Below are 16,090 nucleotides of genomic sequence, written 5' to 3'. Positions count from 1 at the left end.
GAGTTACAGAGATATCTTAGTAAACAACAATCCTTTATGGGGCTTACCCATGGATCCACTCAAATTCTTCATATAGAGACCTCATAAGATGATTATGTCTGAATTAGAAGCTTCTCCATTTTACCAAACCTTTTAATCTTAGGGCCCTCCTTCGATCTAGGGTTTCGGTATATGAAGATCTTGATCTCTCGCTTGGTATTGCTTGTCTCGCTTTGATCTCTTTCTTGAAACTCGATCCATGTGTGTCTCCTTAATTAGATGCCCCTTCTTGACTTTAGCACCTTAGCTCTAATACCATGTTGAGAAATCTAGGGCATCAATAGTTAGGTGATTTCTATACTTATGATAATTGCTTGTGATAGACTTCTTACTTCTTGATTATGATCTCTTCTTGAGTTATTATTGTGTTCTTTTCATCAAGACAATTACCAAATCATGAACAATAAAGAGACAAGAGACAATATATAGGCTTGTCAGCCAGGGCCAAAACCTCTCACTCTTTGAGAGGAAAACCCAAATGAAATTCTTTTTATAGAACCTTCAATTGACGAATACCAAGACCATGACAAAGACCCTTGACACTAGAGTCCTCCCAAGACCAAGTCAGTATCCTCTTCTTCAACATTGCTCTTCTTCTTCCTCTTCTCGGCTTCCTTCAGATTTTTGGCCTCTTCTTGTAGGTTTGCAACCTTACCACAGAAAAACTAGATGATTTTCGCTCCTTGTATAGTCTCCTCAAGAGGGAGACTCCTTTCACTTCCTTAATCAGCCTCCTTGAGCAAAGCCTTTTCCCAAACTTGATTGCATGAGAATATATAATGTGAGTGGCTAAACTCACTACCAAAGCACACTCTGAATCAAATATGGTCACAAAATCATCAACACCAGTTGACGCTGCAACTCCCTATTTCTTCTTACCCTTCTTATTGGGACATTGAACAGCATAGTGACCCATCTTGTCACAAGCAAAGCAATACACTTTGCTCATATCCTTCTCCTTAGCCTTCTGCTTCCCTTCCCCTGCTTTGCTCCACTGGAAGACCCCTTCTTGACCTTCTTACCCTTTGCTGCAAGAGAAACATTCTCCTCTTCACCACCCCCATCACTCTTGCTATCCCTCTTTGCACTCCTAATCTCCTTTTGGATGAGATCGTTCCACATCCTCCTCCAACCAAGAAAATGCTCTCTGGCAACCAAGCCATGGATAAAACCATCCCACTTCTCGTTGAACCCAACTAAGGCAATCCTAACCAACTGTTCATCTGGAATAACCTCTCCAATGGCAACTAACTCATCCTTCACCTGTGAGATCCTGGTGAGATATGAGGTCACACTGTCGGTCTTGGTCATCTTGGTGTTGTGTAGCTTTTGTCTCAACACCATCTTCTTGTTCTCATTAGAACTCTGGTGTAAAGAGACCAAGGACTCCCACATCTGATAAGCATATCTCATCCCGGACACATGAGGGAATAAATGGTCCTTGATGGCATCTAGAAGAATCCTCTTAGCCTTCACATTCTACCTGTCGAACTCCACCAACTGAATTGGATCGGTGGGTGCTTGTACAGTTGCTTCAACAACATCCCACACTTCAATTTCCTCTAGTAAAAGCATGATTTTCTCCTTCCATGGGCCAAAGTTTTCAACCCCTGCCAATCTGTCCTCTACTCTCAACCTTGTAGCCATGACCCCACAACCAACAATATGGAGCAACTATGTGAGCTAGAACCTTCCTCCCTCTGAATTGTTGAAGTCTTTGGGTTTCTTTGGGTTTCTGTCAAAGTTTCAAAGGTTTTGGTTCACTGTTTGCAAACTTTAATGCTTGATACCCTCTTTATCAGCTGAATGAAATTTGAAATCTGAGCCTCAACTCTGCTCTGATACCATGTAGAAATTAAATGCCCTGCACCCTTAACCCAGTTTACAATTTTGCATGTGTTTCTTTAAGCCCAACCCACAAGTTTTGACATGCTGATATAAATTTCAGAATGCATTTATTGCAAACATAAAGAGTGCTTCTACTCTTTTTCACTTTTCTAACAGCTAATAATCAATGCAAAAACTAATGCAAGCATTTAACACATAAGAGACACTAGTTTTTGGTCAAGTTGACCCCGGAAAAACCCCACAACCTCTTGGGGAAAACAAGTCTTCAAAGGAGGATTTTATTGCTTGAGAAATTATGAATAAGTACATAAAAAGCACACTACTTATCTCCCTTTTTGTTATAGCGTCAAATGTACAAATTCTGGAAATTTGTGCCCACTGAACAAATCAGATTTTCACATAATTTTGTGCCCATAATTTCTGCATTTTTCCTCTGCTCAGCTCCTCGATTTCAGTGCCCAAAACCTGCCTCATTTTCTGTGCTAAAATGTTCAGTGTTGCCTCGAAATTAGTGCCTGAAAGCAGCAGAACAGCTCCTCGAAAATCATGCCACCTATAATTGTTGTCCTGAAATTCATGCCTTGAGCTTCGAGACTGAACAGCGCTGAAACCACACTAAAAATTTGCGCATGCTCCCTCGAAATTCATGCTGAGTGTAGTTGTTTTTCTCCTCGATTTTTGTGCTATTGTTCCCCTGAAATTTGAGTTGTTGTTCCTCAATTTTCGTGTTGCCTTTTTCTCCTAGAAAATTGAGCCCTTTTTTCTCCTAGAAATGTTCACTGTGTTGCCTTGAAATTAGTGCATGAAAGCAGCAGAACAGCTCCTCGAAAATTATGCCACCTGTAATTGTTGTCCTGAAATTCGTGCCTTGAACTTCAAACCTGAACAGCGCTGAAACCACCCTCGAAATTTGTGCATGCTCCCTCGAAATTCATGCCGAGTGTAGTTGTTGTTCTCCTCGATTTTCATGCTATTGTTCCCTTGAAATTCGAGTTGTTGTTCCTTGATTTTCGTGTTGCTTTTTTCTCCTAGAAAATTGAGCCCCTTCCTCCAGCTGCAATCTCCTCCTCTCCTTTAAGTTTTCTCCTTAACTCGCTTTTCCTCATGCTCTCTCTCAAGTGTGAAGTGAAGAATGAATTCCCTTTTTCCTATTTTGTCTCCTTGGAAAAGATTGAATTCCTAAACCTAGGATCCAATGGTTGAGATTTCATCCTCAAATCTCAAGACGTGTGGTTGAGATCATTTCTCCCAAATGACCCCCTTCATACATTGGCCACATCACTTAAAAGACTCCTAGTACCTTTTCAAGTTGTGTACATTTTCTAATTTTTCTCATAAAGTGATTTTTCAGCTCACTTTAATATTAGAAAAGTACACTTAATACTTTACACATAAAGTCACTTTATAAAGTACAAATGACTTTAATATTAGAAAAAATACATGGTACAACACTTCTAAGTACCTTTTCCACCCATGACATTAATATAACTCATAAATGTCATTGAGACAAAAGTCATTAATGTGCTCACTAGGCTAAAAGGGATAAAAGCCTAGTAACACCTCTCCTTGGTGCTATTTTCAACACTTTTGAGCAGGTTGATGATTATGCAAGAAGCCTGGAACCGTTGTGGACCCCTTTGAGAGGGAGCATTGGTTTGATAGCATCATCATGTCACTGTAAGACCTATGTGGTTAGGGAGTTTGGTTCCGAGGCTTGCAGTCATGAGGTACTGTTTTCATCTCCCCTTGAAAGGAGATTGATGGTATATTGTTTTCATCTCTCCCTGAGAGGAGATTCATGGTGTACAAATTTCATCTCTCCCTGAGAGGAGATTGATGGTGTACAAATTTTATCTCTCCCTAAGAAGAGATTGATGGTGTATTGTTTTCATCTCTCCCTGAGAGGAGATTGATGGTGTACAAATTTCCTCTCTCCCTGAGAAGAGATTGATAGTGTATCATTTTCATCTCTCCCTGGGAGGAGATTGATGGTGTATTATTTTCATCTTTCTGTTTGAGAGACCTATGGTATGGTTGGGGAGATTGATGGTGTACTACTTTCATCTTTCCCTCTGTGAGACTTGTTGTATAGTCGAGGAGATTGATGGTGTAATATTTTCATCTTTCCCTTTGTGAGACCTGTGGTATGGTCAGGGAGATTGATGGTGTTATTCCTTCCTTGGATGTTCCGTGAGACCTATGATTTGGTCGGGAATGATGAATCATCTCTGTGAGAGATGGACCATGATGAGTATGGCCTCATGAACAATGGTGTTTGGTTTGATACTATCGGCTTTCCTTATATTGAGATTGATTGAGAGAGAGAATGAAAAGTACCTCCCTGGCTAAGGAGTGTTGGAAATTATGGTAGCCATGGTGTACTATTTTCATCTTTCCCTTTGTGAGACCTGTGGTATGGTCAGGGAGATTGATGGTGTTATTCCTTCCTTGGATGTTCCGTGAGACCTATGATTTGGTCGGGAATGATGAATCATCTCTGTGAGAGATGGACCATGATGAGTATGGCCTCATGAACAATGGTGTTTGGTTTGATACTATCGGCTTTCCTTATATTGAGATTGATTGAGAGAGAGAATGAAAAGTACCTCCCTGGCTAAGAAGGAGTGTTGGAAATTATGGTAGCCATGGTCGGTATATTCATCTTGAAAAGAAAATCAATTAATTCAAAATTATTTTTTGCCTCCAAATTTGACAAGTCGACTCCAATATTTGTCAGGTCGATTGGGCCCCTTTAAGGCACCCATTTGACCCCCCTATGATGACGATTTATATGTGAGGAATTGTTCCTCATTTAAGCAAATTCATTTTTGCATTATTATCTCTATTTTTGTGAGCTAGAAGAGGACAGATACTGTGGAAAGAATGGAGGCTTGTTTCTGGATCTTGTTCTGGTCAGCTATTATGTTTATCTTTCTGTGTATGGATATTTTGATGGACATTGGACTCTCTCTCTCTCTCTCATAAGGAAAGCAGTTTTGGGTTTCCCATTGTGGATTTTTCCCTTGCCTCAGGCCTAATTCTTTGTGTCCTTTGTCTCATAGTTGCACTATTATCTTTTATGTTTTAACAGATTAATGATGCCAGAAATTGCATGAAATCTAATGCTAATAATGTTTTGAAGCTATGATCTGTAAAAAATAAATTGTTTCAGCTGTGCCCTTAGAAAATTAACAAATCTTGTATTCTATCTATGATGAACTGTTGAACTGGCTGGAGGATTGCTATAATTTCAAAATTTTAGTTGTAGTCTGTGGATTGGATTTGAGTACTTGATGGATTGTTGAATTGCAATATAGAAATTATTACAGTATTGTTATTTATACATTTCCATTGATTGGTTGTAACCAATATATGAAACCTTATTTAAACCCTAGTCACTGGAAACCTAGGGAATAAATTTCACTGATATTACACGTGTAAAGGTTGTTGACTGATGAGGATTAGTGGAGCAAGATAGAATTCTTGCTCAAATTCACCTTACCTAAATTTGAGATTCTCCAAGATGCAAATGCAAATAGACCTTTCTTACGAGAGCTTTATGATGGCATGGATACCATGTTTGAGAAAACCATAGAAATTATTACACAAGCTCTCGCTCTTCCTTTCGTTGATTTTGATTCTACAAAGCATGTGAGACTCATCATTGTTATAAGGTATGAATATTTCATTGCTTAAAGTAATGTGAAGAGGAAGGAGCCACATAAGGGCGAGGAGGTGACCAATGTAGTGAAGAAATCCTTCTAGAGGTTGTTTCCAACCCTGGAATTTACTTGTTTTGTTGTTGGATTAGATGATTTTGAAAGCATATCATCTTTGGATGACGAGGATTGTGAAACCAATTAAATGGTGGACCACGTTTCCCTCGACATATCCATTTTGGGGTAGTCACAATTCTAGGCATTCCCGTTTTGGAAACTTCAAAATGTTTCCATGTTTTGTGCAACTTAACTTATTGATAATAATTGGATGAGTGAGGTAGAATAATTCCATGGTTGAAACAAAATTTTGACAAATTTGTTCAATTAAATGTTTTGGCATTATCATGATTCAATAGTGATCTTTGCTAGGGAAGATAAAATAAGATAATTATACTAATGTCCAACAAATTACCACAAAAGTAGGTCAATAGGATTGTTGAGTACAACAATGTCAAGACAAAGTAGGAGTACTAAATAGTTTCTTATATAAAGAATAAAAAATAAAGTAAAAATACGAAGTTTATATGGGAAAACATGGAAAAATACATGAATCCAAGTGTCGGTGGCTACAATGGGAGGGAGATGTACAAAGGAAAAGGATCTAGGGATTGAATCATGGTCCATTAGATTTACCTCTCCTAACATCCAAGGCTAAATGAAGAAAACTCAAGATAGATTGATGCCTCGAGGAAGAATTGGTGAAATACCTAGACCCTCTACTATGTTCTTGCCCAGTCGTTGTAAACCACTAATAATTTCTACTTGATCTCATCTTTCCTACTAGTAAAGGATTAGATCTGGTGACATCTTTGATATCTCCAAGGGTTGGGAATGGGCCCTCAAGTCCCCACTAACCCAGAGCCAAAAGCAATGTTGTCATCAACCTATCTCTTGGTGCCCCTAGCTAATTGTAGCAGTGTAAAGAAAGAGGTGATCAGTTGAATAGGATCTGGACTAGAACGAGGCCGAAGAGTGTGCGCACAAACACTAAGGGCCTGTCTCTTGGTGCCCCTAGCTAATTGTATCACTGTAAAGAAAGAGTTGATCAGCTAAATAAGATCTAGACTAGGACGAGGCCGGAGAGTGTGGGCACAAACACTGAGCGCCTCATACATGTACAGGGCTAAACATTTTTGGTCCGAGTCCTGGAAGAAATTGGAAAGCCTTTGGACCCCCTTGAACAAGCAATGAAATCTCCCACGTATCTCAATAAATGGAGTAATGAAATTTGCAAATTAGGGTTATCAAGGGTGGTTGGGAGGAAGGAATGGAATCCTCCCCACCCAGATTGAATTCTCACAAGTGACATGATGGATGTTGACAATATTGACATATATGTATATTCCTCATATGGAATATATATCATTGTACCTGTGAAAAAAATGGAGCAATGAAAGATAAAGTGCTCCTCTGTCTCAATCTCTTAGAGATGACATACATGGCAAATCCTATCTAAACAGTCTATTCGCAGCCTGTCTCAATCCGCAACTAATGAAAACCAACTCTAAACTATAATTGTCTTATCTTCCATAAATTCCATTACCACTTTAACCATTGCCTTCATTGTCAGTATCGTTTCCACCCACCTAGTTAAATAATCAATGGTTGTGATTATCCAATGAAAACCGTTGCTCCATTTTTCTTTCGGTTCTCTAGTGAAGTACAAGCCCCATTGCTGAAAGGACACTTCTACCACAACCAGTTGCAAGGATAAGGTTGTCCAATCCTACTTACCATCAAACATCTAACAACGCTAACATGATTAGACAAAATAGTGGACATTAGCAAATAATGTCCATCAATAATATCATGCTCTTATTGTTCTCCTGGCAACATAATGTCCACCACACAATCTTGTATGTAGCTCTATCAGGAGTCTTTTAGAATCATCCTCGTCAACACAACTAAGCGCAAATCCTTCAAAATTTCTCCATCCTAGACGTCTTTGAATTACACAATACTTTGATGCTTTTAATCTTGATGCTCTTCTTTTATGATCACTTAGATGATCTAGAAAAGATAGATTCTTCAAATAATACACAATTTATGAATACCAACCATGATGTTCTAATACATCCAGGACAACAAAGACTATATCCAAATACTCAATGTTCAAAGCTCTTTACTTACCCTCAGTAATCGCCCACACAACCATATCAAAGATCATAACACTAATGTTTTTACATGGTTAAAACACCCTAAAAGGGAACAATCCACGACCCCAACCAACATGGTCACTTGAAGTAATATATCAATGCAAAAAAAATAAAAAGATTATACATAAGAATTTTTCACAATCAATCTTTAGCAAATGACCCCCCATGTTGTTTGAACGAATATCATGCACCAATCGAGTGTTAAGCCACAAATCAATAGTCATTAATATCAACAAGAATATGAGCCATTGAATCACTCTATGTCTAGAACATATCGTGCCCATCAAATTACATAACTACAAATGCACACCATTACATACTAAAGAAACACACTTCTACCTAAAGACACATTAGACCAAGCTGATCATAACTAACTCCCTGTTTAAATATCCTAGCGATAGACGCATTTGATCAAGTGAAGGGTACAAACTTATTATTTTAGCTTTTGGATGAGATTGATGTGGAGGTGACGGTGGCAAATGTTGTTCACAACATTACTCATAATCAATGTTATCAAAAGTAGTCCTGTTATCAAACAAGTAAACCACCCACACTGGGAACTAGTGAGAATAAGACCGGAACCGATAAAAAAACTGGTCAACCAAAAACACATAAAATATTCAAATTTTAAAGAAAACCACATATATTCATGTGCATCCATCTTAATCCAAACCATTTATACACAAATCAGCAATAAGTTTTCATTTATAGAGCATGTAAGGATGCATATAACCAAAATAACACAAAGTGAAATCCATATTTGAACAAAAAATACATCAAAAACAAGAACTAGATGACCTCTAGCATCTAAAAAATATCATGCTACAACAAATACCTACATAAAATATTTGCCTATATTGGGATCTTTGTTATCAATATCATTGTCTAAGCATTAAAATAAGATTAAAAAAAATGCTTAGCATGTCAATTCAATATCTTGTTTGAGTGATGGGTACATTTTTAGTAGGATCGTGATAGAGGAATTTAACAATCAATGCCACTAACATCAAGGTACATAGAGGGATTGGTGCTCTTGATTAAATGCTAGTCTGATACCCTCATACATGATAAAATCCAATGGAAACATTGCAATCCCCCCAATTCTGAAACCCTGAAAAACTGTAAAGCCTACTGGATTTTGAGTGAGATCTAAAATTCTAATTTCTCCATATGAAATCCAATGAGGTCGGAACTACTCTCAAACATTCTAAGTCATTTCATGGTAATGTTAAAAATTTAAGTAAAAGGATGAAAATGAAAGATAAAGGAGATAGAAAAAAACGTAGAAAATAAGATAATAAAAAAACGTAGCATGTCATGTCAAGATTTTGTTTGAGTGATGGGTACATTTTAGTAGAGCCATGATAGAGGAGTTCGACAACGAATGCCACTAACATCAAAGTACATAGAGGGCTTGTTGCTCTTTATTAAATGCTAGTTACACACCCTCATATATGACAAAATCCAATAGAAAAGTTGCAGTCCCCCCAATCCTGAAATCTTGAAAAACTGTTAAGTCTGATGGATTTTGAGTGAAATCTAAAATTCAACTTTCTCCATATGAAATCCAATGAGGTTGGAACAACTCTCAAACATCCGAAGTCATTTCATGGTAATGTTAGAAATTTAAGTAAAAGGATGAAAATGAAAGATAAAGGAGAATTTCACTTTTACTTTCAGAATTTCACATTACCATGAATTGCATAGCAATACTAGGGCCATAGGCTTGATTATTAGGCCGAGGGCCATAGGATTGAATATTAAACTAGCCTAGGGGAGAATTAGAAGTGCGACAACCAACTGAAAAAATCAAAAAATAAAATAAGTCAATTTTTTTTACGTTGGCCTTTGAAAGGTACAAATTGCACAAAACCGGCCCTGAACTAGCCGGTTGGGTGATATAGGCCAATTCGGAGGCCCACTTCAAATTGGTTTTGGGGCAAAAACGGTCTGACCCGCCGATTCCGGTCCGGTTCTGATAACACTGGTTTGAACCGGTTTTTGCCTCAAAACGGTCAAACCGGTCTAAACAGGTCAGTCTGGTTCAGTGTTGATAACATTGCTCATAATGCATCCAACCATGTCCTTACCGATAAGATGTTGGAGGCAAAATAGCTTGCCTAGTGTTGTCCAACCAAGTGTTGAGAATTATAGCTCGAATAGGAACTTTTGCATATGTTTAGTGTGAAGATGGGAGAAGTACTTTGAGATATTTTCAAAAAAATATTTTTGAAAAGTAATTCATGTTTTGGAAGAATTACTTTTATTTTGTAATTCACTTTAGTAAAAAAAGTGAAAGTCTTATTTTATAGCAGTTGAGTCTAGAATTGTACTTAGACTAGAAGTAATCTTAAAAATAGATACTCAGCTAAAACTATAGCGACACCACAAGGTAGAGGCTTTTACACACACACTTTGATCAATTGAGCACCAAAAAGAGAACGGGCAACCAAGGAAGAGGCATTCTCAAGCAACACACTATACAAGATATTCGTTTGTACAGTTCCATATAGTCATACAGATTGGCCCATACAAGTCCATGAAGTCATACAAACAAACCATACAGGCTTATTCTACAGGTCTTACAACCACAGTTCAGGGCATTTTTGGTATCTATGCATGTTATTTTTCTTGGGCAACTGGGGGAGGTTTTGGGCCAAAAACGGTTCGGCCAACCGGTTCCGGTCCGGTTCTAATAACACTGGTTCAAACCGGTTTTTGCCTCAAAACAGTCAAACCGATCTAAACCAGTCGGTCTGGTTCAGTCTTGATAACACTGCTCATAATGCATCCAACCATGTTCTTACCAATAAGATGTTGGAGGCAAAATAGCTTGCCTAGTATTGTCCAACCAAGTGTTGAGAATTATAGCTCGAATAGGAACTTTTGCATATGTTCAGTGTGAACATGGGAGAAGTAGTTTGAGATATTTTCAAAAAAATATTTTTGAAAAGTAATTCATGTTTTGGAAGAATTACTTCTATTTTGTAATTCACTTTAGTAAAAAAAGTGAAAGTCTTATTTTATAGCAGTTGAGTCTAGAATTGTACTTAGACTAGGAGTAATCTTAAAAATAGATACTCAGCTAAAACTATAAAGACACCACAAGGTAGAGGCTTTTACACACACACTTTGATCAATTGAGCACCAAAAAGAGAACGGGCAACCAAGGAAGAGGCATTCTCAAGCAACACGCTATACAAGATATTCGTTCATACAGATTGGCCCATGCAAGTCCATGAAGTCATACAAACAAACCATACAGGCTTATTCTACAGGTCTTACAAACACAGTTCAGGGCATTTTTCATATCTGTGCATGTTATTTTTCTTGGGCAAACGAGGGAGGTTTTGGGCCAAAAACGGCCCAACCAGCTGGTTCTGGTCCAGTTCTAATAACACTGGTTCGAACCGGTTTTTGCCTCAGAACAGTCAAACCGATCTAAACCAGTCGGTCTGGTTCAGTCTTGATAACACTGCTCATAATGCATCCAACCATGTTCTTACCGATAAGATGTTGGAAGCAAAATAGCTTACCTAGTATTGTCCAACCAAGTGTTGAGGATTATAGCTCGAATAGGAACTTTTGCATATGTTCAGTGTGAACATGGGAGAAGTAGTTTGACATATTTTCAAAAAAATATTTTTGAAAAGTAATTCATGTTTTGGAAAAATTACTTCTATTTTGTAATTCACTTTAGTAAAAAAAGTGAAGGCCTTATTTTATAGCAGTTGAGTCTAGAATTGTACTTAAACTAGGAATAATCTTAAAAATAGATACTCAGCTAAAACTATAAAGACACCACAAGGTAGAGGCTTTTACACACACACGTTGATCAATTGAGCACCAAAAAGAGAACGGGCAACCAAGGAAGAGGCATTCTCAAGCAACACGCAATACAAGATATTCGTTTGTACAATTCCATATAGTCATACAGATAGGCCCATACAAGTCCATGAAGTCATACAAACAAACCATACAAGCTTATTCTACAGGTCAGTTCAGGCTATTTTTGGTATCTGTGCATGTTATTTTTCTTGGGCAACTGGGGGAGGTTTCCTTGTAAATTTTTTGAAAGAATGAAAGTTGATTTGAATGCGAGAAATTTACCTTTATGCTCCTGCAATTTAATTTCTAGCTATGTGTGATTGATGCTATGGTCTGAAATTTAATTTCGAAGTTAATTAAATTCAACAATCTAATTATTTGATCGATCATAAGAACATTAGTCACCTAGGGCTTGAAATTCTAACACCGGGAGGTGGCAAGCCTCCTCATATACAAAGCCAAGCTTCACTAGTCCAAGATCAAAAGAAGGTAAAGGGAGAGCTATGGGATTCCCACAAGAGACTGTAAAACTCGCCATGGATCTCACAATAAAAAAGGCCATTTAGAAATGAAATGAACTGCTCCTCTCTCTCAATCTCCTAAAAATGGAAAATCTAGTAGATTATATATACTTGAAGAATGTGATGTTTGACTTCAACCCAAAGCCTATGTGATCCAACTTTGAATTGGCCCAAGGGAATCCTAATTCCTAAGCACATCCATCCATTGTCTAAGTGTATAAGGGGAACAAACAATGAGACCCCCTCTTGATTTCATAAAGTGCTTTGCATAAATGACCATTTTAGGCCTCAATCCGCCAAGTGGGGCAATCTAGGGGATAGGCATGGGAGTCATGGGCTATTTTGGCAACACAACTACCCCTCAAATCTGACAACTATACTAAAGGAATACCATTCCAGGCAGTGCACATTGGGGTGTGTTTCTCAAAGCACTTCTAAAAAAGAATTAACATGGATTCATATTAGTTTTAAAAAGGAATATTTAGTATACATATAACATGGTTAAATTCCATGTGTATCAAAGGAATACCATTCCAGATAGTGCACATTGGCGTATATGTTTCTCAAAGCACTTCTAAAAAAGAATTAACATGGATTCATATTAGTTTTAAAAAGGAACATTTAGTATACATATAACATGGTTAAATTTCATGTGTATCTTTCCTGAATCTTGCTCAGTTTACATATTGTCTTTATGTTTTATAGCCAGAAAATCCGTGTCAATGATAAAAACATATTAAGTTTCCCATTAAGTCTGGTGGCATTTGTCAATGAACATGAATATCAGGTCATTGGGGTGTCTTCTCACAAAGATCCCACTCTCTCAGTATCGTCTGCAAAGTTGCAAACTGTACCCTACCCACACAACATGAGTTTGAAAGGGATGAGGCTGAGTGCAAGGGCCCGGCAATTTTAACATAATAGCTAACCCTCGGACCTGGCAGCTAAGCAAAACGAAGTCTGCTATACGCAGTGCAATCCATTCAGATATGTTTCTCAAAGCACCTTAAAAATCTTGCATGGATTTGCATTAGTTTTCTATAAGAATATTCAGCTGGCATAAAGCATGATGAGATTTAATATATAGCTTTCTTGAATTTTACTGATTTACGGATTTTCATTTTCATTTTTGGACAGAAAAGCTCAGTAGATTATAAAAGCCCATAAACTGTCCCAGCTTGACAGTTGTGGCGTTTGTTGATAGGGATACCGCTTACTTGCTAAGATTGTCCACCAGAGCCCCCATTTGCATAGGCATAAGTTTGAAAGGGATGACGTCAGGTACAACCGTAAAAGTGCCGGCGATTTTGGCGGAATAGCCACCGTTCAGAATTGGCACATCAGCCAAGTGGAGTCCGTTCTTTGCGGGGCAGCCCTTCTAGGGCATGTTTCTGAACCGCCACCCAAAACAAAACTGAAAAATGCATCCCTTAGTAAAAAGGACGAAGCATGGAAGCTAATAACTATGTTTGGTTGTGCATTTGGCAGCTAAAAATTGTCTTTCATGGGCATATTTCAGAATTAGGGTTTGTCGCCATATCTAGGATATATCAACACACCACTGGACGCCAACATTACTCTTTCCGGTACCAACCCTAACTTGCCACTTCAGGCATGTCTGAACCACATTCTTTCCTAATCATTGTTGATCACAGTTGGAAGCAAAAGCATAAAAATAAAAGCAAAAACTCATATATTAAAACTAAATTACCTACCTGCGCATAAATGCAAGGAAGTTGGTATGCCTCGGGATCTCTGGAGACGGCATGCAGCGAAATTGATAAGAAATCGACGGCATAGCCCTTCTGTTTGTCCACGTCGCTCAGCCAAATTAATCTCCTGCGAAAGAATAACATAAACAAAATATAATTATTATCACAGAAGTTCATTGTGGAAAACTAAATGAAAACCCCGTATATTTTTACTTTGTTGTAATATAGAGAGTTCCAGGTTGCTCGGGGGGCTGACTGCCCAGCACTATTGCAGTCTGCGGCTGTACATGTCTTGTTTCTTCACCGTTCTCTGTATCCAAATGAGGTTCTCCTTCCCGCTCCGTAATGGCACTCAAGCCCATTTTTAAGAGACCAGGCACACCAGTTCCAGGTTACTACTGTATAAAACCCTTGCAAAACCCTGTAGAGCTGTATTGAAGCAGTTCAAGATAAAAATATGGTTGGAAACTTTGAAGAATATGAGTCTTAAAATCGCCCAACTTTGAATGTCTTTGCCCCACTCGGTATGCATTTCAATTGGAAAAAAATACATGGATTTAGATTTTATTATAGCCCAAAACCCTATTCCACTTTTTCTTAATACACGGATTTAATGTATTCAAGTACAAACCTTTTTCCTCTGTTTTTTTTTTCTATTTTCCTATGAACGGGGGACGATTTCCTTTCCGACTTCTCAGGAAATAATGAACAGTAAGGTCTGTATTTGGCCTATTTTGAATTTTCATGTCCGGAACACTGATCGCTAGTTTCATATGTTTTTGCCTTCAACGTATTACTTCTCCAAGTTCTATACAATTGAAGTAGGCCACGTGATTTATTTCGGGTTTGATTTTCCAAAACAAAAACAAAAAAATGAAATTTAAAATTAAAATATAAAATTAATTGCTTTGGTATATATATTTAAAATGTTTATGGGTTTGGAGTATGTTCTAGAATGCTAAGAGTTCATATTTATTGGATCTAAAGAATAAGTTAATGGTCCAAAACAAGAGACTTTTGGTAAGAATGGAAACATGCCCCTTAAGCATCACCAACGAGGAATTACAAGTGGCATGGTTTTCCTTAAATAGCAGTGATGAGTTAGTGTGCACTTGCATATAACAGTAGATAATGGTAAATAAAATAGTTTATGGGCCTGGAGTATGCCTTAAAATTGATTATGCTTAGTTAAGATAGGTTTTCCCACTATTAAAAATAAATAAAATAGTTGATGGGCTTGAAGTATGCCTTAAAATTGATTATGCTTAGTTAAGAGTTCGTCCTTTTTTGGACGTAAGGAAACAAGTTAATAGCCAAAGACCCATAGGCATTTGACATGAGTGATAACCTGCACCCTTACAGACCACTAGCGGGCAATTCGAGGTGGCATGGTTTTCCTTGAATAACAGTGATTAGTCACTGTACATTCGCAGATAGTAGTTAGTGAGTTGTCCGTTGCGGGTTTGACAACTAAGCTATCATAGGTTTTCCCACTGCTTAAAGATTTAAAATATTTTAGGGTTTGGAGTATGTTCTAAAATTGCTTCGTTACGGGTTTGACAACTAAGCTATCATAGGTTTTCCCACTGCTTAAAGATTTAAAATATTTTAGGGTTTGGAGTATGTTCTAAAATTGCTTCAATTTGGTTAAGCGTTCATCTTTTTTGGAGGTAAAGAAATAAGTTAACAGTATAATACATATAGCAGGACTGAAAATTTGTCCTCTTAAGAACTACCAGCAGATAATTTTAAATAATATGGTTTTCCTTTTTAACAGCTAAATTATAAGCTTTAATTTAATCTGGAGACTAAGGCCATGGCGATCCTGTGTGGAGCTAGGGTTTCGAACAACGGCGCCCAAAACCTGAATGCCAACAATGAAGAGCTCCAGCGACACCATAGCCGCCGCAGGTATGGAATCCGAGCTTGGGCGAAGGCAGCATCCGGCCTGTCATATCCAGATCGATTCTATGCAGTGGCCGCTTATGCCGGATTCGGTGAATCCGCTAAGCCTGCTAAGAGTTTTTCGAATGAAACAACTTTGCATCTTTACGCCCTTTATCAGCAGGCGATAGTTGGACCTTGCAATGCCCCAAAGCCTCGAGCCTATAACCTCATGGAGCAGAGCAAGTGGTCCAGGGTTTCTGAAGCTACCCTCTGCAACGCCGCCGCACACCAGACTAGAGGTAGAGGGAGCGCAGGGGTAATCAGGAAGGGAGTCTGAGATTCCAACGCAGCAGCAGTCAGGTTCTTCCACCTCAACAAAG

The 16,090-nt window shown here is 38.1% G+C and overlaps 1 protein-coding gene across 1 annotated transcript; it reads right to left on the bottom strand.

The window, feature by feature from the left end:
* Positions 1-13,760: 13,760 nt before the first annotated feature.
* On the bottom strand, positions 13,761-14,383 carry LOC149188636 (chloride conductance regulatory protein ICln-like). Its single transcript, XM_089410027.1, has 2 exons — positions 14,037-14,383; positions 13,761-13,950 (listed from the first exon to the last, which is right to left on the bottom strand). The coding sequence occupies exons 1-2, from the start codon at positions 14,183-14,185 to the stop codon at positions 13,761-13,763; spliced, it is 339 nt and encodes a 112-aa protein (XP_089266153.1). The 5' UTR covers positions 14,186-14,383.
* Positions 14,384-16,090: the final 1,707 nt, after the last annotated feature.

This window comes from Pinus tabuliformis, chromosome 3_1 (assembly GCF_031772625.1).
Source record: "Pinus tabuliformis cultivar Carrire ecotype Pingquan chromosome 3_1, CPIR1, whole genome shotgun sequence".
Taxonomy (NCBI): domain Eukaryota; kingdom Viridiplantae; phylum Streptophyta; class Pinopsida; order Pinales; family Pinaceae; genus Pinus; species Pinus tabuliformis.
This window is presented reverse-complemented; position numbering and strand designations above follow the sequence as displayed.

Coding starts and splice junctions, on each gene's coding strand:
- LOC149188636 (XM_089410027.1), bottom strand. CDS start 14,185: ATGGGCTTGAGTGCCATTACGGAGCGGGAAGGAGAACCTCATTTGGAT. Junction 13,951..14,036: donor ACTCTCTATATTACAACAAA/GTAAAAATATAC, acceptor ATTCTTTCGCAG/GAGATTAATTTGGCTGAGCG.